The sequence below is a fragment of the Homalodisca vitripennis genome, chromosome 5 (genome assembly GCF_021130785.1).
Source record: "Homalodisca vitripennis isolate AUS2020 chromosome 5, UT_GWSS_2.1, whole genome shotgun sequence".
NCBI classification, from domain to species: domain Eukaryota; kingdom Metazoa; phylum Arthropoda; class Insecta; order Hemiptera; family Cicadellidae; genus Homalodisca; species Homalodisca vitripennis.
Genome location: NC_060211.1, coordinates 92014545 through 92041448, shown reverse-complemented (window position 1 = coordinate 92041448; position 26904 = coordinate 92014545). Strand labels below are relative to the sequence as shown.

General features: G+C 33.6%; 1 protein-coding gene across 3 annotated transcripts; it reads left to right on the top strand.

Annotated features, from left to right (window-relative positions):
- The first annotated feature begins 1893 nt into the window (after nt 1-1893).
- Nucleotides 1894-26904, top strand: LOC124362510 (prolyl 4-hydroxylase subunit alpha-2-like). Of its 3 annotated transcripts, none has more exons than XM_046817080.1 (11): nt 1894-1998; nt 2975-3151; nt 3235-3374; nt 6474-6626; nt 7231-7392; nt 12244-12386; nt 17416-17643; nt 20303-20518; nt 24984-25040; nt 25724-25889; nt 26791-26904. In XM_046817080.1, coding segments are annotated over exons 1-11 (1548 nt in total). In that variant the 5' UTR covers nt 1894-1996; the 3' UTR covers nt 26895-26904. The 3 variants fall into 3 exon arrangements, with proteins under 3 accessions (XP_046673036.1, XP_046673035.1, XP_046673037.1); XM_046817079.1 differs by having other exon boundaries at nt 12244-12404; XM_046817081.1 differs by lacking the exon at nt 20303-20518 and having other exon boundaries at nt 12244-12404.

The following is a 26904-nucleotide window of genomic DNA, read 5'->3' as shown; positions in this document are numbered from 1 at the left end:
TGTCATTAAAACATATTAAGTCAGTTGCAAATTCTATAATAATCAATTTCAAATCTTCTTTTTCACGTACCAAAATGAATACTTTAATTATGAATGTCGCTGTTATATGGTAAGGGCAGTGTTTTAATAGAACTAGCCAATTTAATTTAATTGGCTTCTTAAAAATGTTTCAGCCAAATTCGCCGTACCATGTAAAAGTACACAACAACACATACAAACACATACAAACATAATTTTTTATTTGAAATTAATTTAAAATATTACCTATTTATCGTGAAAAAGATACAAAATGTATTTAGAGTATAAAAGTGTATGATAAAAACTGTGATCTTCTGGGTGCACAAAAAGAGGTTATACCCAGTTATAACTCTCTGCTTTAAATACTATTATTATAAAATTAGAAATTGTTAAAAGTTAAGGAATAAAATGTGTAATAACTTAAATTAGTGAATAATTAAGAATATATTTATTCAACTTTTTAAAAGATATCATATTAAAAAATTATTTATTGGTGATTTTTTTGTGGCAAAGAATGTATTAGAAGAAATGCAAAAAGAATTGTACTTTAGCTGGGTTATAACAAATTCCTTGTATCATGCACAAAACTTCTACAACAGCACTATAGAGCTTTCATGTCCCAGTAAGTAAAACCACTGTATGATTAAAACAATCATTTCATTTGTTAAAGTGACCTTTAAACAAGACATTTTGGAATTGACCTTTTTAAAGATGCTGTCTTTCTTCAAGAATGTTGTAACTTCACAGATGAATTTCTTTACAACTCCACTATCATTGAGATTATCCTCATAAACGTTTATTATAGTGTTTTTACTCAATATTTTCTTGATCAATAATTGTACCAGGGAAATATAGTTTTTCTGTTCTAAAAACTTTATGATTCTCTTGTTAAGACAGAACATTGTTCATCGGATGAATGACCAAAACTGTAAAGGATTCTCATAAAGACAAGCTACAAGTAAGCCACACCACCTATGTAGCAAGCTTCGCTGAGGTTGCATACGAAATTTAAAATCTTTAGCTCATTTCATTTTCAAGCTGGCCTCAACAACGTTCAACCAAATTCCATCTTTGGAAATGCATCATCATAGAACTCATTCTTATCTATGTAGAAATGAAGTTTCATGCAAAATTTTAAACATGCACATGAAATCTTTGTCGAGATATTTTGCTACATGATACATTCAGATTTTTGTTCATTAAATGGGGTTTCATATCAGTTTTTAAATAATAAATGTCTACACACCAAGATTCCAAAATGATGTATGAGTTGGGTGAGTTAGGCTACATGTGTTAATGTGTCACACATTTGAATCTCTTATATGTGTATTGAGTTTGTTTACAGATTTATTTATTCTACTATTTTCTCATTGTCATTATGGTTACCCATAAGACCAGAGTAAAAATATTCAATAACATTCAGCCAAATTCCATGGAGTGACACGCACCATAATCATACTCTGTGTTGCTCAAATAGAAATAAGCTTCAAACACAATTTCAAGTCTAAAGGTCATTTCGTTTTTTAGATATAATACACAGAAAGAAATTAATGTTTTCAGTCCCACAAGTAATATGCTTTGCTAAAGCTCAGCCAATAACATCATAAGCTTTAAAAATCATTTCCCAAATCCAGAACATCCTCAAAGGAAAAGAGCCTCACAACGCTTCTGTTGCCATCTGTTAATAGTAGACTGTTATAACAGAATCCAAAGTAAGAAGGATCTGAGTTTGGCAGTAAAAGGAAACAATAGGTTAAATATGCCATTAACTGTATTGTATTTTTTGTGTTTTAACATTTCATAAAGCATTTTGCCATTTATTGAGCACAAATAATCTTTTTTACCATTCTTCTGTGCAGAATCTGTGACAATCACGATATTATTCATGCCTAATTTATTGTATGTTACTGATGATTAGTTAGTACTTTTCAATTGTGTGTTATCTTGTAAACATATTCACAGCCGTAGGTTTAACTTAATGTAAGTATCTAAATGTACTAGATAGTTTTTAGTTATAGTTTGTAACAAATAAATATTGTCATATTATATGACACAAAATTTAGAGTTGTTAGAATTGTTTATTAAGTTACAGCGCCCACTACAACTCTGTGTAATTGTGGCAACACCACGATGAGTTAAATAAATATATAATCATGTTTTGAATTAATGTTTCACTTCCCTTAGTTAATGTAATGTTAGTACCTGCATATTGTGTGTGTATGCACGCACGCATGTGTGTGTGTGTGTGTGTGTGTGTGCAAATGAATTTACAAAAAAGTATCAACATCTACTTTTCTTATTTAATGTAATTTAGTACCTGGATAACAAAAATAGATATAGATTTACAAAAGTACTAAAATATACACTCTTCTTATTTAATGTAATTTTAACATCTGGGTAACACCTAAACAAATAGATTTACAAAAAATTATTAAAATCTACACTTTTCTTAATTAATATAATTATAGTATCTGGATAAATCAAATACAAAAAGATTTACAAAAATCTACATTTTTCTTATTTAATGTAATTTTAATATCCAGATAATGCAAATGCAAACTAACTTACAACAAATATAAAATAATATAAAATGGAGATATTTTTTCAAACAAAAAGAAAAATAGAGAAAATTGATTATATTTGTGACTAAGATGTATTGATGGTTTAAGCTACATACTCCTTAAATTAACCTCTAACTTACGCTAAGTGAAACTAAATGTGACTCCCGAATACTGATGCTGAAAGATGTATATCGCAGTCCATGTACTACAGTACGTTAACTTTATAGTCGTACTTTTATAGCTGACAACTTTACTGCTGGCCTATAACTCTCATGAACTAACTAAGACTACTGTGCCCTGACGCTGCTGTCATCTGCCTGTTAATTAATTACATATATGGATATTATACAAATTATTGGTTGTATTTTTGTGCACAATTCTTATTTTTGTTGAAGGACTTTTTCCAAATGGTTCTCTTTATTGGCAACCTTATCTACAGTGGTGGTGGTAGACGCAGACTTGTTCACCTCAGTCCACGAAATGGAAAATCTGGCACATTATGAGCAGAGGCTTTTGGAACATTTACAATCCTATTTACTCGATCAGCAAATAAAACTGGATTTTATAACTCAGTAAGTGAAAAAGTATCTAGATAAACATTAATTTAACAACATGTGTTTAGTTATTATTTATTTTATTAATGTTGTTATGTTAGGAAGTATGATGAGCTGTCCAGTAGAAGAGTGGACAATACTCCTCAAAACAACCTTGGCAACCCCATCACAGCTTTTGCACTGGTCAAAAGACTTGTCAGAGACTGGCCACTTGTTCTGAACCTCTTGGTGGAAAATTATGGTGAGTTAATTATTATCAGTTCTGATCATTGATTACACAAACGTCTCTCAAAGGCATTGATAACTTACATGGAGAAAATTTGTTTCAGTGCACAGTGAGGCAGCTTACCTAAAAAGTAAAATATTAGGCTAAATTTCATTAATAAATTTCTGCTATACAAATATTGTTCTTTACTGTCAAGAGTTTACTAGACTAATGATCATTTGTATGCTACAACACCTTTACTACAGGGCCTGACTGACAGTTTTTATTGCTCCATTGTCACTATTTATTGTGTATTGTTTTGTTGCACTATGTCTACTTATTTGTCTCAATTTTATTAAATTTAATTAAATAGAAGAAACTGAAATGTACTAAAGCTAGAGAAGTTATTTTAAAAGAAGAGCATATTCTGTCTTTAGTAACCATGTTTTTCTGACTTGCATTCCATTCTTGTTTCCATTCATATTTCCATTCTTCTATGTACAATGCGTTCAAAAATTTTCCCTGCCGTGTCCAACATGCAAATAAGACAATAAGATGATGATGGTTCGTCCAATGGTTTATTCTACTTCAGAAAGGAGAACCAACTTCTGCCACTTCAACCTAGTGTAAATAACACTCTCCTACAGACACATGTTATATATGTAGCAGAACATCTCCGGTACTTATTATTGTAGTCTTAAGTGTGATATTTGAGATACCATCCAGCCCGGGCTGAGAGCTTTTGAGTTCCCCACTTTGCTGCAAGCTACCTTCAGTTCGAGCAATGTCACTGGGGGTATTTCTTGCTTGCTATTTTGCTCAACGTGATGTTTGTAATAAGGATGCTTAAGGAACTTAAGCCAGCATGTTAGTAGTAAAATTTAAAAAAAAAAAGAATTAACAAATATAATTAAAAAAAGCAAAATTGTATTACACGTTTCCACTAACATGTAAGAATTTAGAAGTTCCTTGCCACATCCCTTCACTCTGAAGAGGATGTGCAGAGCGCTCTCAAACAGCACAGTCAGTGCCTTCTGCAGCCACAATGAACAACACTTACATATACTATATAAATAAACATATACATGAGCCGGGGAGAACTGGGCTCAAGACTTAGAATCGGCACAGCATAGTTTGGCCTAGTCCTCATCCACATGGTTTTCCTCCTTGTACGTAAACACTGCTATTGTATTGTTCCACCAGTACAGTGGGTTATTACTGTGATTTTTGCAAGGCATTGTCATGTCACAGACTTTGGTCATCTGCTTCATCACCTTATCAACGATTTCAGTTACTTCCTTGGTCTTGTTGGTTCTCTTTTCCAATGCAGTAACAAAGGTAAAACACGCCAGCCTTCCAAACCTGTGCATTGGTCTATTTTACCTGCACCGGATCTCCCAGATTATCCGCCTGTGATTGAGTAGGTTGAAAGTGTCTGTCACCATCCAAGTGTTGTTATTTATAGCTCACATCTGCCTGCAGACAGTTGCGATGATGATGACTAAAGCAGCTAATACACAAAACAAGGGTCTCCTATAAATGTAACCGTAGGATTATGTAGCTTAATGTGATAAAATCTAACATTGAAATATATTGAATTATGGGGCTGAATCGCAAAAAATAAATAATTGTTATATGCTTGACCTTCAAAGGAAACAAGATTTGTTAAATAAGCCAAAACTTTTAACAAAACAATTTTATCAAGTGATATCTTTAAAAGGTGTTCAGTTAAAAGCTTCTCTACCAGAAATTCATGATTCTGCTAGATTATCTCAAATTATGGTGCTTATCATTATTGATATTGATTGTAATTAGTAGTTATCATCTTATCTTATCACCCCAAGGAACCAGCTTGAACCAGGTAGGTGCATCTGAGTACATGTAATCACATTACATATTATTATGCTTACTAGACTATTTTAATGTAAAAATTATGGTTTGCTCAAAATAAATTACACCTTTGATATCATTTTGTAAATAATTCAATTATTATATTCGATACTACTAGCTAAAAGGATCTAATGAAGAAAGTCAAAAACAATTGGTCCAAATAATAGACCCAGAGTCTGTGAGTAAGCTTGAGATAACATAGAGCAGAACTGTAGTCAGTGCATGTGCGTCTAGTTCCAAAAACTAGATGCACTAGACCAGGCAACAGTGCCTGCCCTCTCTTTGGAGAATATCATGAAAGTGTTATTTTTCTTTGATTTCAAAACAACTCATATCTGCCCCGACATAGTAAGACGAGTCTATATTTATATCTAGATTATGAGTTTCAACCTGAATTGATTATAGAGCCATTGATTAATGTGTCATCATGTTCAACATGAGGAAATTTGAAATGATAGCATCGTCAAAGAAAGAAAAGTATTGGGGCATCATAAAATCAAATAAAGAAAATATGACAATAAAATTTGTGTTATGGTTTTCCTTGTATAGAAGTAGATAGTGGAGAGCATGTTTGTTATACAACGGTTTTATCTACTGAATCTATGATTCCGAGCAAACTTTAATAGCACTTGAAAAACTAAGGGCAGCAGAGAAACAAAAATCTGCTTTTCCATAACTTAGAACCTGATCTACAATATAAAGGTATCTGGTTCTACAGCCTAAAGTTGCGATTATACTAGTTAACTGAAAATGTTTTGAATTGGTGGCTTCAGGATCAATTTCAGTTCAACTGAAGTTTTTCAGTTTATTTGATATATGCATTTCTCTAAATAATCTTGTTTCCACCATCCAGGACCAATTTCAGTTCAACTGAAATGCATTCTATAAAAATCTTGCTTCCTAGGAAAATATTCCATACAGAAATTATGGTGTGATGAAAAAAATTATGTAATATTTATTAAATGAAATGTTTTACAAACAGCATTAAAGAAGCAATCTATTTCTTTAAATTGCATTAAATGTTACATTTCAGTTCTATCCTATCACCTTAGGATGGAGCCACCATCCAGGACCAATTTCAGCTCAAGTGAAATACACTCTCTAAAAATCTTGCTTCCTAGGAAAATACTCCATAGGCTACACAAATCATGGTGTGCGGAAGAAATTTATATAATATTGATTAATTGAAATGTTTCACAAACAACATTATAGAAGCAATCCATTTCTTTAAATGTAATATTTCAGTTCCACCCAATCACCTTACGCAGCTGCCCAGAGAAAAGGAGTTGCAGAGTGCCCTGCGGGGACTCGCCAGGCTGAAGGACGTTTACAACTTAAGTGCTACTCAACTAGCCAACGGCATGATAGGAGACATGCATGACCAAACTATTATGACAGGTAAAATTATTTCAAATTTACCAATTTTGATGAAAATAGGTTAATCAGTACAATAAAAAAATATGGAAAAATATACTAAATATCTATTTCCCTACGGTAACATTTTCCTAATCATTATACATATTTTTAGCATATTACAAGTTTATACACAGCCAAGTAGTGCTTTAAATATCAGTAAAATGCTGGTTTTGTAGATAGCATTTAAACTTATGAAAATAACCCTTCTTTCTTTATATGTACAGTTAAAGGCTGTTTGTTCAAACTAAATTATGTTATATTCTTGATGTTTCTCTTTATTCCAAATTGATTCCTTTTGGATATGCAAACAGTTCTATCTAAAAATAATCAAAGTCTTGTTTTCTAATTCTGGCTTATGACTGCTGTACGACTGACTACTTGCTTGAAATAGTTTTCCAAAACCTCATTGCAAGCTATTGGTCTGATCTTTTTTGTTAGGGAAGAATCAAGTGAATGGAAGGGCAAGTAAAAGCCTGTGATGATAACAAACAAATCATAAAAATATTGGTTGATTTTGAGCTATGATGGATTTAAGCAGTGTCAAAGATAGTCATGGAGTTTTCTTATGATTAATGTATGTTTCTAGCATCTGACTGCTACGATATGGGCAAGTATTCATATGAACGGATGCAATATTATACCTCAATATCATGGTTCAACGAAGCAAAAAAAAAAATACAGAATGGGGATAAAACAGTTCAACAGGAAAAAGTCTTAGCACATATGTTCTTGGCTTCATCATTTGCTGGTAAATATTGTTATTATTGAGCAATATTATGATTCAACCATTTCAGTATTAATGTTTTATATTATTTGTTTTTTTTTTTAATTTTTTGTAAAAGATCATATTTATTTTCATCCACAAAAAGACTATTAAATTATACTTTAAATATACTTTAATGCCCAAAATAATTATTACAAATTTAATAATTTTCTGTTATTTGTAATATTGGGCTTTGACATTAAATAACAAATTAGACCCATTCCATTCTATACTCACAGAAATATATTACAAATTAATGTTTTGGGTCACTGATTATTCTTCTCATGGAGAAATTAAATATTTTCATAAAATATATTTAAAGTGGCAAGTTTTTTACTGTGATGTTCTTTCTTACACTTAGTGAAGAAAAAAAAAATATATATATATATAATATATATATATATAATATATATATATATATATATATATATATATATTAATAAAATAAAATTTAACTGAAATTTCCATGTCAAAAAACAATTGCATGAGCTGTAGTTTGTGGGTACACCCACACCCATTCACCATGAGAGAACCTAGCAAAAGACATACCTCCTGAAAACCTACTAGTTGATTCTAACTGTTTGGTATGTTTAACTGAAAATTTAGCTTTTCCTAAGTGTCTACAAACTGGGTTAGTGTTGCAAGTTAAAAATAAAGTCGGTATTAACTGCAATTTAGTAGTTGTGTGTGATGAAAGCCAGGAAGAAATCAAGGTCTAAAACAACTGAGAAATCTGGATATGATGTAAACAGAAAAATGACAAAGGCATTTGTAAACATGAGTAAAGGCTATTTTATCATTGAGCAATTTTCTATGTTAATGAATATGTCACATTCGAGCAAGGGCCTTTTTCAGACAACTTCGGCTGAACTACATGAACTTCAAAAGCCACAGGTAAAAACTTGTTAGTCAGAGCCAGAAAGAGAGTGCGAAATTTTTATTTGCAGAATGATTCTTCTGTAACAGATTCAACTACACTTGATCTAGCAGTCAGCTTCGATGGAACTTGGCATAAACGCGTTTTTTTACGTTAAATTACAGAGTTGGAATTGTTATCCATACTAATACTGGGTTGGTCATAGATTTTTGTGTCCTTTTCGAACTTTTGTCAAAACTGTGTACTAATAAAAGCTCAACTTGAGGACAACAACCCTGAATTCAATATCTGGTATGAAGGACACTTGAAAAGTTGTGATATAGCTACACTGGGTCGTCGCCAGCTATGGAAGTAGCTACAGCCGAAGTATTATGGCAGCGATCCATTAATTTTTGCTTCCAATACACAACGGATGTGAATGATGGTGACTTGAAAATCTTCAGTCATTTAAAGGAGATTGCTGTATATAGTAACAATGTGAAACTGAAGAAAGGAGAATGTTAATCATGTCTCCAAAAGATTACAAACTGCTTTACTAAAACTGCTTAGTAAATTATACCAGCAAAATTGAAAAAGTTACTTTGGAGGAAAAACTCCAGGAAGCTTGATAGGCAAAACAGTTTCAAAGTTGACAAAATATTACTAAAATGCTATATCAGACAATGTTAACAAAGATGATTCAATGTAAAACTCTATTTTAGGTATCCTCTCTCACTGCATTTCTACGGATGCAAATCCAAAACACTTCAAGTACTCGCAAGGGCACAGCTGGTGTTTCTATAACAGAGCTCTGTCCAATAATGAAACACCAATTAAACAATATGTACAACACATAAAAACGCCTATAAATAATACAGTTTTGAAGTACATAGTCCCCATTTATAAAAGGTTGACAGTAAAAAAACTATTGCAAAGATGCCTCAAAAGCCAGACCCAAAATAGCAATGAAAGCCTCCATAACAACATTTAGTGTTAGTGCAACAAGACAAGAAATGATTCCATGAGGCTTGTAGAAACTGCTGTGGCAGATGCAGTAAGTGAATATAACTTTGGGAATACTGCTACAGTCTCAAGTATGGTTCAAGCTTCATTGTCACGTGGAAGTCAACAGAATCAACTTCATCACGACAAGATTAAGAAAGCAAAGTCAACTAACTAGACCAAAGAGGCGAAGATTATATTTGAGAAAGACAAATCATCAGGAAGAAGAGAGAATAAAAGAGGTTGAAGGCAACACCGACGGACCTGGACAATTTTTAAATGTAAGTTATCCCTAATAAACTTCCTGATAAACTTCTTTTACCTAATAAAGTTTGTTGTTTTGGTTTATTGGTGTTTTGGGAAAGTTCACTTTTTTACACCGTTTACCTAAATTTATACAGTTTTATAAGAGATAAATTAATGATTTTTTTTAAAAATTCTGTTCAGTTACGCCTATTCTACAATGTTTAGTATTGAATTGTAAAAATAATGATATTAAAGTATTGAAAATATAAACCAATTGTTTTAGTCAATAAAAAAGTTTTGAGTTATAAAAATGTTTTGTCACATAGTTTGTTCATAAAACTAAAAACCCATACTACACATTATAGAGTAGGCTTTTCTGAATAAAATGAAAATAAAATCACCTCTCATAAAACATTAGAAATTTTGGCATACGTAACCCATAGACCGCTAAAAAGAAAAAAGAATTTAGATAAAAAACTAAGGTTAATTATGAGATAACATTTTGAAATATATAGGTCTAGATATAAATTATTTTCATTTTTTTCTCCCCCTTAAGGGTTTTTACTGCAGATAAATTGTAAGACTGTGTCACCCTCTGCAAATCGCAAAATGTATCATGATTTTTTACAGTAGTGCTAGATTTTTTAAGTTTCTCTCTAAATATTATTATTATTTCTTTCTGTAAATATTATTATTATTTCTTTGATCATAAAGGTATATTATTTGAAATGAGACATTTAAAAAGATAATTGAAATTATCAATTTTATGATATGTAATTTTTCAGTAAATGCTTTACCATTTACAATCAATTCAGTTAATTTAAGACCAACTTCACTCACCTATAGTAGTTGCATGCTATCCTCAATTCATAGCACATTAACCATTCTGAATTCCAAATTGTTCAAAACTAGACTAGATCTATCTAGACTATCTAATTTTACACCAGAGCTGCCACACAACATGTTTTCAACTTTTTTCTGCATTGGCAGAAAAGGCTTTTTTACTTGTGAGTAAAGTATTGCCTAAATTAATGACAGCACTATTAATAGTGAAAATGTAGTAATATTTGCAACATGTTTTCTTCCATTTTTCCACTCACATAGTCAATGATGTTCAGTCTGACTCATATCTCATTTCAAGACTGTAAACTATCTACTTGTTACTTAATATAGATAAACCTTTTGAGTGATTTTGATTGGTCATGAGCAACAAGTCTTTTGGAACATGACTGACACTGATATAAAAAATAAAACCTAAAGAACTGTATGTTGAATGACATATTAAATACTAGCAAATAGTAAATTCAACACACGAAGATGAACTAAAAGTCATTCAACAAACATTAACATTTGATATTTGCCGTCAACCCTAATGGTACCTTTTTGTGTAGAGAATTTAGTGTATATGTACAACAGTTAATAATACAACTACCTCTTTTGCTGTCAGCGTCTTCTCAATCCTGCATACCAGTTGATGCTGGGGCGATTCACATGATCTTCTTGGAGTGTAGGCATGCTGATTTGGATGTAGAGGTCGCTCCAAAAGAGATCCCTCCCAAACAAACCTAGCAAACATCTTCTCCATGGTTACGAGAAGAAAGGAGGATAGATATACCGGCCTGAAGGACTTAGGTCGATCCAGGCTGGCCTTCCCCTGCTTTAGTATAAACACTACTCTGGACACCCTCCAGGACAGTGGAATGTACCTAAGGGCCACGGAGGCCCTGAATAGTCTGCACAGCAGGGGAAGGAGAATATTCAACCCCCGCTGCAAGCAAACCGGTCTCACCCTATCTCCCCCAGGAGCTTTATAGGACTAAACAGAGTAATCGCCCACTCGATCCTTCTGAAGGTTATTACACAGTACGCCAAACTCTGTTGCAAATGAGTGGTGGGCCCCGTGGGTCTCTCTTCACTGCTGAGTGGTTGATCCTTGTCAGGAACAATACGGGGGGTATAATGATGCAATCAACAGGGTTCGTCCAGTCCCAGCCACCATCAGCCTGACTTTGCGAGATCCCTGCAACAAAACTCCAGAACAGGAATGCTGTTCACCTTTTTGCTTACAACAATACAAGCTCTGAATTATTAACCTGGGCACTAACAATTTTGACCCCTAACATGGAAATTCACCCTTACAAATCCAAGGTTCCTGTATCAGGGCCACGTGAAAATCTTCCGACAGAAAGCGTCTGCAGAACACAGCTGAAGCTGTTTTATTGTGCTGCAGATTGACCTGAAGGACCCACGATCAGCTGCCCCACCCCGTGTTCTCAGCTGGACCTGCTCTACACCAATGAACCCCTTCCAATTCCTCCCATTGAAAGTTGCTGAAGACTGTTCCTTAACCAAAATCACCATCGTTCTGAAACCTCCTGTGTGGGCATCTCCGACAACCTTCCAGTCAGACAAGGAAATTCCAGCATTCTGCCAATGGCCCCAAGAATGGTTGCAGATTCCTTCCCAGCCATAGGCCCGTCGACCCTGAGGAAGAGGAAGACCTTGATAGATCTTGAGTTCTCTATAGTCCCCACAGACCACACCTATTCCCCTATAGCCACCGACCCCCAGTCCCGGACCCAGACCCCGCAGCCAATCTCTAGTCTCGTACTTGCCATACAAAATGACAAGAGCTCCCATGATGAACTTAAAAAGGACTTTAAACAAATTTGCCTTAGCTTATAGATTTATAATTGCAGTTGTCTCATATTTATGTATATTATTATTGTCAGGATGTTTCGTGCCAAACCAGACTTTTAATAGTAACCGACTGCTGCAGCAGTTGTTGTCAGACTTTCCTAACTTCACACTCAATCACGAGCTCAGCCGGGACTACAAGGAGGCTTGGGTCAAGAACTGCACTTGGATCAGAGAGGTGAAAAAAAAATATTTCGTGAGTATCTAAATCTGAAATAATACATACAACCAGAGTGTTGTTGTTCTCTGTGTAGTTTTCTCTGAGATGCACCACCACAGGAATGATAAAAATCAACCATTTATACTACATGTAGCTATAAATTTGCTGAGCATTAGCGACGCTTATCACTCATGGTTTTAGAAATATTTCATTTCTGTCTGTCTAAACAAACTGGGCTATAAACTTGCATTTTTGCATAAAACTTCATTTACTTATTTGCAACATGAGTTCGATGATGGTGCATGTCACTTCATGGGACTTAGAGTAACGTTATCAAATTTTTACATTCTTCTTATGAGTAACCGTGACAGCAAGGACAAAATAGCAGAGTAAATCAATTTGTAAACAAGTGTAGCTTATTAATACAGAAAAAGAACAAGATAATAGAGTAAAAGTCCATGTTAAAAGTTGGTGACAAGTTTTGATTTCAGCGCACTCTTGCATTGTAGTAAAATCCTATCTCACGTTTATTATTCAAACACTGCTATGAATTTTAACTCGATAAACAACATTTTTAATATAAAATTTGACAAGATGTATTGATAATGATCATATGCAAATTTTATTTTGGAATGAAACTTTATTTCTACATAGACAAGAATAGTTTCTATGACAGTGCATATCTTATCATGAAATTTGGCTGAAAGTCATTGAAGCCTATTACTCAGTAAGATGACACAGTTTTCTTTTCTCTGCTATATTTTCTGTATGATATATGTCTGTCTATTTAACCGTAGGTTATTTTGAGAATGAAATAACTTATAGCACTGAAATGTTGCTTGCAACCTTAGCAAAGCCTGTTACGCTATATATGATGTGGTGTATTACTACCTTCCAATATTATTCTTATTTTTAGGACAAGGCATTCTGAAATGAGTAATTTCATTAAAGATAACACAATGAAAGGTCTTAAATAAATAATGTATCTATTCTTATATCTTAATGATACAGACATGATAATAAATAAATAATTACAGTCATAAATAATAATTATCTGTAATCATGATATACAGGGTTAATAACAAATCTGAGACCCCCTCTTAATTATTGAAATGGCTCACACTAGAAAGACTAAACTCTGCACGCCTGTATGTCATGTTATGAAGTAATTTTCGAGCACACTTTCTAATTCGTTCATAAGCCAAAAAAGGTGGATTTTGGAGGCAACTCAAAATTTCAAATAATAAATCCCATTGAGAGTCCTGCTTGATAAACCTCTCATTTTGAAGGTCCTAATAAAAGAAAACTAACAACGCAAACTAGAGGTATCTAACTTAACCCAGTACAAAATGGCAGCCAATTAAAAGTTTTAGAAGTCAGATTTAACTAATTAAAACTTAGAAACCTTTTGGAGCATAAAAAAATTAAAATTTTAAGCACCAGTAAGTGACTTCTCATTTTTAATTATTAAAAGTAAAAATAACATAAAAATAGTAACATAAAGTATAATAGCATAACGTAAAAACAAAGTAAAAATAACTAGTAAATAACAAAAGTTAAAAGAATTATTGGGAGTTCCAAACAGAAGAACTACAATCCACAAGCTTTGGACTTTGTCCAGTGTAATCAGTTATTTTCACTAGTCTAATCAAACACTTATTAGCTTCAACACTTGGATATACAATGTTGGACACGTGTACGGTTTGTGTAGCGGCCATTAATGTGGACGGTGCCATAGACTCTGTCAAATGTGATTGGTGTGGTGATGTATTCACGCAAAATGATGTGGAATGACCTTAATGAAAATAACTCTCCCATAGGCAATTGTATCAGTGTGGGAGATGTACTGGTGCGTCATTGGCGAATAGCTCTCTTATTTTATGAATTAGTTTTTAGGAGACAGTAATGTTCTGAAGAACCCAGCAGGGATCACTTCTGGCTGGTTTATACCTCCCAGTTGAACCTACCACTGGGCACAGCAAAAACCGATGTGTCACTTAAATCTGGGCAACCTTATGGATATCCAAGAGCGGCACATCACTAACCGGAGATGTTGATATTCTGGGGTTCAAGGGTAATTCGATAAGTCTAGTCTAATGCTGGAGATGGCTGTTGGAGTTTGTGAGGTTTTTTGTTCCCTAACCTCAGAGGTTCTTGCTAGGCTCAACAAGGGTGTGCCACCCCCTGCCTACTTTGACTGGAGGTGCTGGTTCAGAGCTGGCCTCCCCTTCTTCTGGGGAGACATGACTTTAAAATTAGTGCCCTAATTCTTCCTCATGGATCTCGATAGGAGGAGGCCCCTACCCCCTAACCTTACCTATCCTGAATATACTGTCAGTCCGGAAGGAGTGCTAAGGTTCTTATAGGATTACAGGACTAAGTGTAATGTATAAGCTTCTTATCCTAAGAGAACAAAAATGTTCTGAAGGCAATCAATGACCTGTGAAATAATCTTAAAAAGAAACTTGAGAAAACGCTTGATATTATAGATGAGAAGACTAATTCCACGTTCAATGTTATTCATCAGAAAATCGCTGATTTTGGCCAATGTTTTGAAAATTCGTTGGCTGTAATAAAGGCAGGAATGTGGCATTGCGGGAAGAGTGTGAGGTCCTGAAAAACAAAGTTGAAGCTCTTTCAGGAGAACTTAACTGCATGAAAGATCAGGTTCATAACATGCAACACTACAGCAGGTTGAATAATCATGAGATTGCTGGTGTCCCCCTGACTGACCAAGAGAATATTTACTCCCTTCTCAATTCTCTGGTTAACACCATCAATGCACCCTGGCATTGTGAAAACATATCAATCATTCATTGCCTTTCCAGTACCAGAAAGATTGTCCGCCGAGCATCGTCATCCGTTTCGTGAGCAGATTGACCAGAACAGCCTTGTTAGCAGCAGCTAAAAACAAAACAAACCTAAACACCATGCATCTTAACTCCAGTATTTGTCAATGAGCATCTAACTGCCCACATTAAGTCACTTTTAAGTCTGGCTAAGAAAATGGTAAAGGAGAAACAGCTTGCCTATGTCTGTATTAAAGAAGGTAGGGTCCTTGTGAAAGTAACCACAGATGGTTGTAGCAAGAGAGTGACTGGACCTGACGAGCTGGTGTTCATTCTCCGCTTTTAATGAAGTGTAAAAACAATGATAATAGTATGCTTCTTTTGCTTTGATTCCAGATGTGTTGTTGCTGATATTATTACCATAAATATTTTGGTTGTCATTACTTTATCATGCTAATATATAAAAACAAAAACTGTATTCTGCATGTTACACTTAAAATACAAACTTATAAATTATTTTGACACCACACTGGATTATTTATTTTATCTATACTTTCATATAAAGAATATCTATCTTAAAGACAAAGTCCGAGGTTTTCCTCAAAGACAAAGTCGAAGATTGCAAAATGCGATATTTTGGTAAGGTAATGTTATTGTTTATCATCCAAATCCTGTCCTAAGATGTGTGTGTTGTAACCAACATCTGCTGCTTCTTCGCACAAACCCCTTAGCTGAATAGATGGATTGAAGTAGAAACAGAACAGAAAGTCATCGCAAAAATCAGAGCGTTAGCTCAAGTTTGCATTGACACACAATTGGATTGCTCTTGGCCATCACAGAGTAACGGATCCCAAAAGAGTTTACCATGCTCGTATCGAGTTTTGGGTCCCAAATGGGTAACCAACCTGTTTGTGACAAAGCCTTTTCGCAGGATCGAAATGTTGTGCAAATTGGGAAAAGTTTAAACCCAGTATTTAACTGATCCTGTTTTCGTTCTATTCCGGAACTCATCATCATGGAGAAGTAGTCTTGGAAATTTGCATTACAGCTGGTACTATTTGTTTCCCTCAAAGACAAAGTCAGAGATATTAAAATGCAGTGTTTAGGCAAGGTAATTTTATTGTTTACTATCCACATCCTGTCTTATAAACCTAGTTACAGGTGATCTTCTGAAACCATATATATTTTTGTTCAGGACATACAGAATATGTTAATAACGTTGAAATTTTGATTGACTACATTGTTCAAAATTTCAAGACACTAGATTAGCACAAAGGTAGTTTAAAATTCATATTGTTATTAACAAACATGCAAGTAGTGAGTTGATAGAAACCTTTGAACTACCATACACGAGATTCATGATCCATCCATCTCGCTTTTCATCAGTAACCCCAGTCAACTTAACCCTTTACCATTGAGCTAGTTTATGAAAACGACATTCCAGGTTAAGAAAATATGTTCCAACTCAGTACGAAATCGACCTATCCAACAAAATAGCTTCATCACATGGGTTGATAAGTTGCTGGAAAATGACATATGAATCAACCTTCACAACATATTCTGTTTACTCATTTGTTTATTTCTGCCAATGTGGTTAACCATGACATCAATGTAACCAGAGTGACGTTTTAATAGACATAGATGTATACTCCCAATTAATTGATGTGCATTACTCATAATACCAATATAGAGGTAAAGGTTCAGTGCAAATTTTAAATCTCTAAATCAACTCGTTCAACAAGTTATCTTTCATACAGACAGACAGTAACTGAATTTTGTTACCAGCAATGGACAGGAGATACTTTGCTAAACACCCTGCCAACAAGATTAATTGAAATACAACATTTATTATATACTCCATTTTTTATATTTTACTGAATTATTTTATTTTGTATATTTTAGGAATAGAAGGTAGACTCCCCTATATAAAAGTCATATTTTTACCCTAAAATATCTGGAACAGTGCACCTAAATTCAAGCTTATATTGCTACCAAGCTAGAATGAACTGGCCCTGAGATAAAGTCAACATGGACTCTCTCACAAATTTCCTGTATATATTTTACATGTTTCTTCTAAATCCATTTCACAAACATAAATATACCAGTCAGTACCATATTACTCTTTCAAAAATCAACAACTAAGGACTAACCAGCAGAAATTTTAATCACCAGCATGGTACTGCTGCTCAATTCTCATATTACAGACCAAGCAAGACTTTCAATGTCATAATAATATTAGTTTTGTGTTTTTCACATAGGATGAAGACAATAACAAGTATGATATGATCTATAAGAAGATGTGCCGCAGGGACTTTAACATGACAACGTCAGGATTAAGATGCCATTACGTCCACTACGGCAATCCTCGTCTTCTTATAGCACCCTTCAAGCTGGAAGAAATTCACTTGGACCCTCCTCTCATTGTCTTCCATGATGTTATCTCTGACCATGAAATAGAAAAGATAAAGAGCAACTTCCTTAAAAATGTGAGTTTTTTATAGAAAAAGGTACAGTTAGTCTTCTGTTATAACACTGAAATTTAAATTTATACATGAGTACCATCAGCCACAGAAGTTTGTGACACACTTTTGTGAACACCATTTGTATATAGCTAATAAAAATAAAGAAGGAAACCAGACACAGTATATTTCTCAAGTCATATGTTGGAATCGAAAATACATACATTTTGAGCCGAAATGAAACACTGATGATTATAGGGTTTTTTTCACTTGTTGAACACTGTGCATTGAACAAACATAGACATAGATATTACAAACTCCTAGTTAAATATTTACAAAGCATGTTACAAAGCATCATGATATTTTGTTACGTGCTTAACTTGTTGGGTTTTCATACACAATTTTACACCGCAAACATATGTAAGGAATCAGTAAATAACTTTTGTAAGAATATATAATATAGCATTATTCTTAGTTACAGATTAAGACAAACCAATATAGACATCAACCTGAGATCTGACAGAGTAAGCACAGCATTGAAAACATTTTTTATAACATCTTCACTTCTTAACAAATTTATAAACCCATAATCTCGCATGTCTGACCACAAATGCTTTTTATTTTGCAGTTTCTCAGTTACAAGTATGCTAAACCTTAAAAAAATAAAAGTAAAACATATAACATTTGTTTGATTGAAAACACTATTCCAAATTTTGTAAAACCAAATAAAACTTTTGGAATAGTGTTTTCAATCAAACAAATGTTATAAAACACTCAAACTCACTTAAATATAAATATATGTGTCTATATGTATATATTACCTTTGAACAAAGTTTAAATGCAGTAAATGAATTGAATTCAGAGAAATAAATTGTAATTTAAGCTTGAAGGACAAGCACCTTTTACGTCAATGCAGACGTTAAGAATCAAATTAAAAGTTATATACATTGAATAATTCACAGTGAGAAAGGGCAAATTTTTATTGTAAAATATACCAACAAGGACAGGTAAAGGATCCACAGTAAATCGAGTCTGTCTGGCACTGCCATCACTTGTACAAAGCCGGGCAGATTGAGAATCTAGAAGCGAAGAAGCCAAAATTGTTATTTCGTAATTCCACAGCCATGGAAGCCGCACCAAGAACATCTCATTGAGAGGGAATAACATAAATAGGTACAATTAAATTTAAATTTAAGTATTATATATATATATATATATATATATATATATATATATATATATATAATACTTAAATTTAAATACATATACATATATATATATATATATAAAATACTTAAATTTAAATACATATATATATATATATATCTATATATATAAAAATCTTGAGTCACGATGTATGTTGCCAATAAACTCCAAAACGACTGAACCAATTTCAATCAAATTTCACATGTATCCGTAATTTAGTCTAACTTAGAAGATAGGATAGTTATTATCTGAATTATTCGCTTATGTCGTGAATATAAACGAATAAAATGAAGAAAAGTTTTCAAAGCGCCTGCACATTATAACCTGCAATTACGAGATAGATACGTATATTAAACAGTGAAACACTATTTGAAGGCGCTAAGTTATGATGTATAATTGTCTAAACTAAATTTTTGGTTGAACTTAAAGGTTGAGTGGTAGACCACTTTGTAATAAAATACATTATGCATGTACAATACATTTTTGACATATTTTCTTGATCGTGACATCAAGGTAAAATCTACATCGGGGTTGGAAATATAATTTACTTCAACCAGAAATGCTCATACGCGGGCAAAACTTACGAAAAGCGTGCGAAGCCGCGGGAAACAGCTAGTATATATATATATATAAAATACTTAACAAACTGGATAATAATTAAAAACTAGCTGAATTTGAGGATCAGTCACACACAATATTTTATAATATTAGGTCCTGTAAAATTTTGGCATAGTTGCTGTTGGAAAAATATACATTTTTAGTAGTCTTTGCTATGGAAATATATTTAATTACTGGATCATATATTCCAAAATAGAGATTGAATAAAAAAACTCATACAGGTACAACCCAAAATTCTCAGCCAGTATTTTCTACCAATACATACTTTATCATAGTACGACGAGTTGAAAGAGGAGGATGTCAGAGCTCATTTGCACTTCTTTTCCCACCATTTAGTAAAGTTACTCTGCACCAGGCGCGGCTCCAGGGGGGGGGCCACGGGGCTTTTGCCCCCCCCGAGAATCAGGCTCGGATGGCAAAAAATTAGGCATTTTACGCGAGACTTAGGACCTAGGACAGAGAGAACAGAGCGCGCCAAAGCGCGTGGCGGTCGGGCGGTCGCGCGGTGTGCGGCCAGCGCGCGCGCGCGCTTGGGGGCTAGCTGGCTTGGCTTGACACGAGACACCTCCAAGAAGAGGGCATTAATGTGCCCTCATTTTTCTTCGTGTAAACACTTCCCCATTCCCTGTTTCTCATTTCACGATTTTTTTGGGTTTTATTGCCCCTGTAAGTAGGCAACCTGCACGGTTTGCCCCCCCCCGAGAAGTCATTCTGGAGCCGCGCCTGCTCTGCACTGCCTGATTGTTTCTTCTGTATTAACACTTCCTATTTCAAACCAAAATTATTAAGACTATTATCACAATAATTTAAGACTAGAAATAAAACCCCTGCATGCTCACAAATGTTCTGATGTGTCTGACAGTGGAAGCATTGTAACACAAGTAGTAGCTACACCTCAACTGTCACTACTTACCGAACCTGCGAGTCGGCGAAGGTCACTGACAAGGACCCAACCTCCGCACAACTGTCCCGCAGAGTGCGCGACATGACAGATCTCTCCATAGACACCAGTGAGGAGAACCAAGTTGCCTGCTACGGTCTCGGCGGGGAGTTCAAGTTGCACTATGACTTAACTAATGTTAGTTCTAATGCCAATATTGGCTTGTGATCAGTTTTGTGAGTAAATATATTTTTAAGACCAATCCTGTCCTTTGGGTACAGTAAATTTGACTTTCTGAGCAATTTCATCTAGAACACTTCACAACCAAAGTGCCTGAACTAATTATTGTTGGAATTCTAGCACACATTGTGCTTTGACTGTACAAAAATTCATTCTGGTAAGTTTTAATATTTATTTTAAAACACTTAATGTATCAGTCTTATATTTAAACCTGAAAAATTGTAAGTTACAATACAAATTTCATGACATGCTCAGAGAGATTCTGTATAAGTTTATCAGATTATGCACCTTACTTACTCCATGTTTGCTATATAACATTGAGTAATTAAGTTAGTCTAGTATTATTTTATAAAATTGAGTTCTTTAGCTAGTCCAGTATTGCTATATAAGACTGAGTACTTAAGCTAGTACTGGTACAGTATTATATAAAATTAAGTACCTTAGCTATTCCAGTATTGTTATATAACGTGATTGAGTTCTTTAGATAGTCCAGTATTGCTATATATTATAACATGGTTACTTTAGCTATTAAGTACTGTTTTTATAACATTATGTATTGCTATTTGCTAGCTCAGTATGTATTACTATGCACTTTAGCTAGTCCAGTATTGCTATATAACATTATGTACTTTAGCTAGTCTGGTATTGCTATATAATGTTATGTACTCTAGCAAATCCAGTATTGCTATATAACATTATACACTTTAGCTAGCCCAGTACTGCTATATAACATTGAGTTCCTTCACTATTCCAGTATTAGTATTGCTATATAACAATAAGTACTTCAACTAGTCCAGTATTGATATATAACTTTATGTACCTTAGCTAGTCCAGTATTGCTATACTATAATGTTTTGCACTGTAGCGAATTCAGTATTACTATACAACATTATGCACTTTATCTAGTCCAGCATTACTATATAATATTATGCATTTAACTTAGCCCAGTTCTATAACATTGAGTTCTTTCACTATTCCAGTATTGAGTATTGCTATAAACGAGTAACAATGAGTACTTCAGCTAGTCCAGAATTGCTATATAACATTGACTTCTCTCATTATTCCAGTATTGCTATATAAACTTATGTACCTTATAGTAAGCACTTAGCTAGTACTTTATAACCTTATGTACCTAGCTAGTCCAGTATTGCTATATAACCTTATGTACCTTAACTAGTCCAGTATTGCTATATAAACTTATGTAACTTAGTAGTCCAGTATTGCCATATAACTTATGTTCCTTAGCTAGTCTAGTATTTGCTATAGAACTTATGTACCTTAGCTAGTCCAGTATTGCTATATAAACCTTTATGTACCTTAGATAGTCCAGTATTGCTAGAATGGACAAGAATGCCGGAAACTTTGTTAACCTTTGCTCCATGTATGGACTTAAAATCACAATAACTGACCCCACTCGACATAACACTTGTTTGGACAATGTTTTTCACTTCCTTTTGGGGATCAGTTAAATGTTAGCTTAAGAAAACTTCCATGTTAGTGATCACTTAGGTCAACTTTTTGTGTTAAAAAATGTAGAGTTAGTTTCAAATTTTAATAGCAACCCTTGTCTAGTCTATAAAAATGTGCCAAATATTAATGATAAAAACCATCAATCTGTTTAAGTATCTGTTAAGTAAGGAAAGCTGGTCTGATGTTTTTATTGACGAAAGTATTAATGAGAATTTTAACAACTTTGTAAATAGTTTTAAATATTATTATGACATAAGTTTTACTAAACATATTAGAATAAACCCTGGACACACACTAAGAAACCCAATAGGCCTACAGGAGGTACACATTGGTACACTCCTGAGCTTGGAGAAATAAAGAATAGGCTAGACTTTCTCTACTCACTAGCTAAAAATGGGAGTGAACAGCAAAATTGCAATCTCTTTAGAACTAGTTATAATAGGCTTAAAGCCATGTTATAGGAACAAAATAAGAGAAGCCAAAAGGAGGGCAAATATGTTAAAAATAAAGTGTTCAGAAAAACCAAACTAAATCATTGTGGAATATTGTAAATAAGTCTAAGAAGGGTTTCAAGTGGAACTCGTAGGTTTGATAATAATGTTTTTACTCCAGATGAATTTAATAAATTATTTTGTAAATGTTTCAAAAGAAATCAAACAGACCCTGACTAGTCAAAATTCAATCATTGTGCTTTAGATTTTTTAGTTCGTAGAGATGTTCCTGAGACTGTAACTTGTTTTAGTTTTAATGATGTCTCTGAAAATGATGTATTAAATGTAGTTAAACAGTTTGTTCCAATAAGTCAAGCAAAGATCATTTTGGTTTCTCAAACAGACTGGTAAAAGATACCATCTGCTGTTACATCACTCCTCTTACTGCTCTAATCAATAAGTGTCTGTCTGTCTTCAAGGTGAATTTCCTAACATTTTAAAGGTTACTAAGGTGATTCCTGTTTTTAAAAAGGGTAAACAAGATCAACTTAACAAACTTTAGACCTATTGCAATTGTTCCTGTTTATCTAAGGTAATAGAAATTATAATCAGCAAACAGCTTATGCATTACATGGAGTTTAAACAAGTTAATCTGTAGTTCACAATTTGGTTTTAGAAAAGGTCTTTTTACAGCCAATGCCTTAATAAAAATTGGTGGAACAAATTCTAGGCTGCTTTGAAGCAAAAGGAACTTGCTGCGGTCACCTTTTGTGACCTCAGCAAGGCCTTTTGACTGTGTGTCTCACGAGCTTTTAGTAAATAAACTTCAGCACTATAAAATTGAAGGCTCTGCCTTAAAAATTTTCCAAAGTTACCTGAAAAATCGCAAACAATATGTAGTAAGCAACAACAAGGAATTCCAAGCAGCCTAGATGTAAATTGTGGTGTCCCGCAAGGGTCAGTGCTTGGCCCCATACCTTTCATTATTATGATCAATGATTTTGACGTGAATGTGTACCTGCGGATGTCGTCCTCTATGCTGATGACACTACAATCATAAATAAACAACCTAGTAGCAGTCTAGCATTGGCAACATGCTAAATCAAATCAAAATCTCATTCAAAATTGGTTGACTGCTAATGAATTGGTATTAAAATACAAAATAAAACAGTGACAACCTTTTTTGGCCTTAAAGAAAAACCAGAAACAAACAACACACAGAAAATCCAACTTTTTTGGGCTTAACCCTTGATCCAACATTATGTTGGCCTCAACACATAATTGGTCTCAAAATTAAACTTAGCAGAAGCATTTATGCCTTAAAACGCTTATGTGGTGAATTGGACCACGAACGGGATCCGCACTGCCTATTTGGTATTTTCCAATCACCATATTACCTATGGTCTTGTTGTATGGGGTGGAGCCTCCCATGCCGAAGAGGTATTTATACTACAGAAGAAGGCTGTCCGTATCATTGCTGGAGCTGGTAGGCTTGATCACTGTAGGGATATTTTTTTGTACAGCTCAGGATTCTCACTCTTCCCTTGTCTGTATTTAATGCAATGCTTGTTGTATCTTAGAAAAAATGAAGACAGAATTATGCTCAGAAATGAAATCCACTCGTACAATACAAGAAATAGCCATTTAATAAATTTACCTCCAACATAGACTTAGCAAAAAGTGAAAAAAACCCTCTGCACATTGCATCTAAATTCATGAATAAATTGCCTATGGAAATGAAAAAATTAAAAGACTGTTCTTTTAAATCAAAATTATATAATTTCTTGTTAAATAATGCATTTTATTCAATAAGTGAGTTTTTATTGAGTCAATGGACTGACAATGACTTCTTTAACTAGTGAAGTACAATTATAAATTATACTGACCTGCCTATGTATTTGTGTGAAATATCTTGTGGCCAATAAATTATTCTATTCTATTCTATTCTATTCTATTCTATTGCTATATAACATTGAGTTCTTTCACTATTCCAGTATTGCTATATAAACTTATGTACTCGATTAAACAGGGTGTGCCTTAGGTAGTCTAATATTGCTATAATTTTAATACTTTCAGCTCCAGGTGTCTATGTTATCTACAGCAAGTGTTAATAACGTAATTACAAATCTTCATGTGAGGCTGATGAGAGTGTTAATTAAACATATAAAGTTTCTCAGATTTAAGTGATCAGTGTTGATCATACTCTCAAGCTGACTAGTCTGAAGTACATATGAAGAGTTCATCAAGAGTTGGCAAAAAGCATACCGAAAACAAAAATCTTCTATTTTATCTAAGTAATATATAATATTCTATTTTATACTACCGAAGTAATAAATATAATTTATTCAGATAAATTTCAGTCTTTCCTCAAACAGCTATTGTGAACATTTGAACTTGTCACATTGTGTTTTTACATATCTAAATTTTACAAAGCCATATTGTAAGTAACATTAAAACATTATTATAATAGATATAATCAAGTATTAACATCAAGTCGAATACTCCAACTTATCTTTTTCCAGGAATCTCTGTCTGATGTTAACCACAGAGGCAACAGACTAGCCACTCTCATGTTCTACGTGAGTAAACATTGTTGTTTTGTATCAAGAATTCCACAGAAGCTAAAAATTAAAATATGCTTTTAAGAGTTTTATAAATGCAGAATTCTTTACAACATTATCTAAATTGGTAATAATTTTTCTTTTATTTTGTAATCATGCTTATAGAGTATAAATATTTACTATAACTTAATATAATATTATTGATAGAGAAGGAGCAGCATGTCATTAATTAAGATACAGGTTAAAGTTATGTTTACAAAGATTTTTGTCCTAATCAAGTTGATATGTTGCAAGTTGTTTTATAACTATAATGGACTAGCTAATTTTGCAGTAAAACAAGCATTTGCTAGTAGAAGTGCTAATCCAAATTCCTATACATGCCAGAGTAAAAGATTTTACTATTGCAAACAACTTTTCATAATGCACATAATAAAAATGTAGATTTAACTAATGAAACACAATGGTCAAGATGACTGCAGCATGTTGAACGTTTCAATCACAATGTGAGTGCTGCTATTGCAGTAAATATTCTGAGCTCAATAGCTTACAACCTTTAGAGAGTAGATATTTATTATAGTAATCAAATAAACCTATCATGTCTCTCCAAACACTCTCTTTTAGAATTATATTTTCCCATCAGTATTAATACCTACATATATACATACAATAACTGAACCAAGTTAAGTGGTGGCTTTCTTCAGCTCAGCGATGTGCAGAGTGGAGGTTACACAGTGTTCCCAGAACTGCACAAGGCTGTTACTCCACGTAAGGGCACTGCCCTGTTCTGGTTCAACATGGATGCCCAAGGGAAACGCTTAGGCAAGATGATACATGGCGGATGTCCTGTGCTACAGGGTACAAAGTTGGGTATGTTACATGTAGTAAAGCTTCATTATGAACATATTTACAGCTCTGTACACCAAAAAGTGTTAATATTTCAGTATATCAGTTACTTCTAATAAGTCTTCAAATAATCCAAAATATCACTGAGTTGGTTAAGCCAGTGCTGTAACTAAAGGGGAGATTACAGGAAAGAATCCTCCCCAAAAGCTCTATAAATTAACAGATATAAACATATATCAGCAATCCAACTTGTTTGAAATACATTATTTAAGTGTTTTACTTTGTATTAGGATTATCTAGTTTATTTAAATTTAGATTCATTGCAACCCTCAGGTGTAAAGTACTTTTCAATCAGATTCATTCCCCCCCCCTCAAAAGCCTAACCCTAGTCACTCCACTGAATTGAGCTACGTACATTGCACACAAGTAGCCTTACAAGTAATGTCCTTCAATAATCGTCAGTTTTTGAGCTGATTGTTTATATATTTTTCTTTTTATCTTTTTAATGGAAGACATATGAATTAATAAATTTACTCATAACTTCTTTGTGGTGATCAGAATAAATCTCTTTACTACATTTTATTCCACTCCATTGCAAATCACCTGAATACATGTACTTCTAGTAGGTCTCGTTTACCAGCCTTAAGCTGAAAAGTAAATAGAAAATTAAAGTAACAAAAAATCTAGTTGTTTTGGATTTTTCTGAGTAACTTGTAACACAACAGTTCATGTTTTCATATTTAGGTTTCGTTGTACATTTTAAATTAAGCCTCTTTTCATAGCCAGCTTTGTTTATGTTTGATAAATTTAAATGTAAGCATATTGCTGTTATTAATGGTTATAATGGTATTAATTTGCACATGGTAGTTTCTTACACAGTTCGTCTCAGGTACATGTTTCTGATAATCCAAACTTCTGTTCACAGTTTTAAATAAATGGATTCATGAGGGCAACCAAGACTTCGAGAAACTGTGTCCTTCAGATAGGAACTTTCCTAAACAACACTTCTATTTAAATAAAAAGAGATAACTTCAATTCA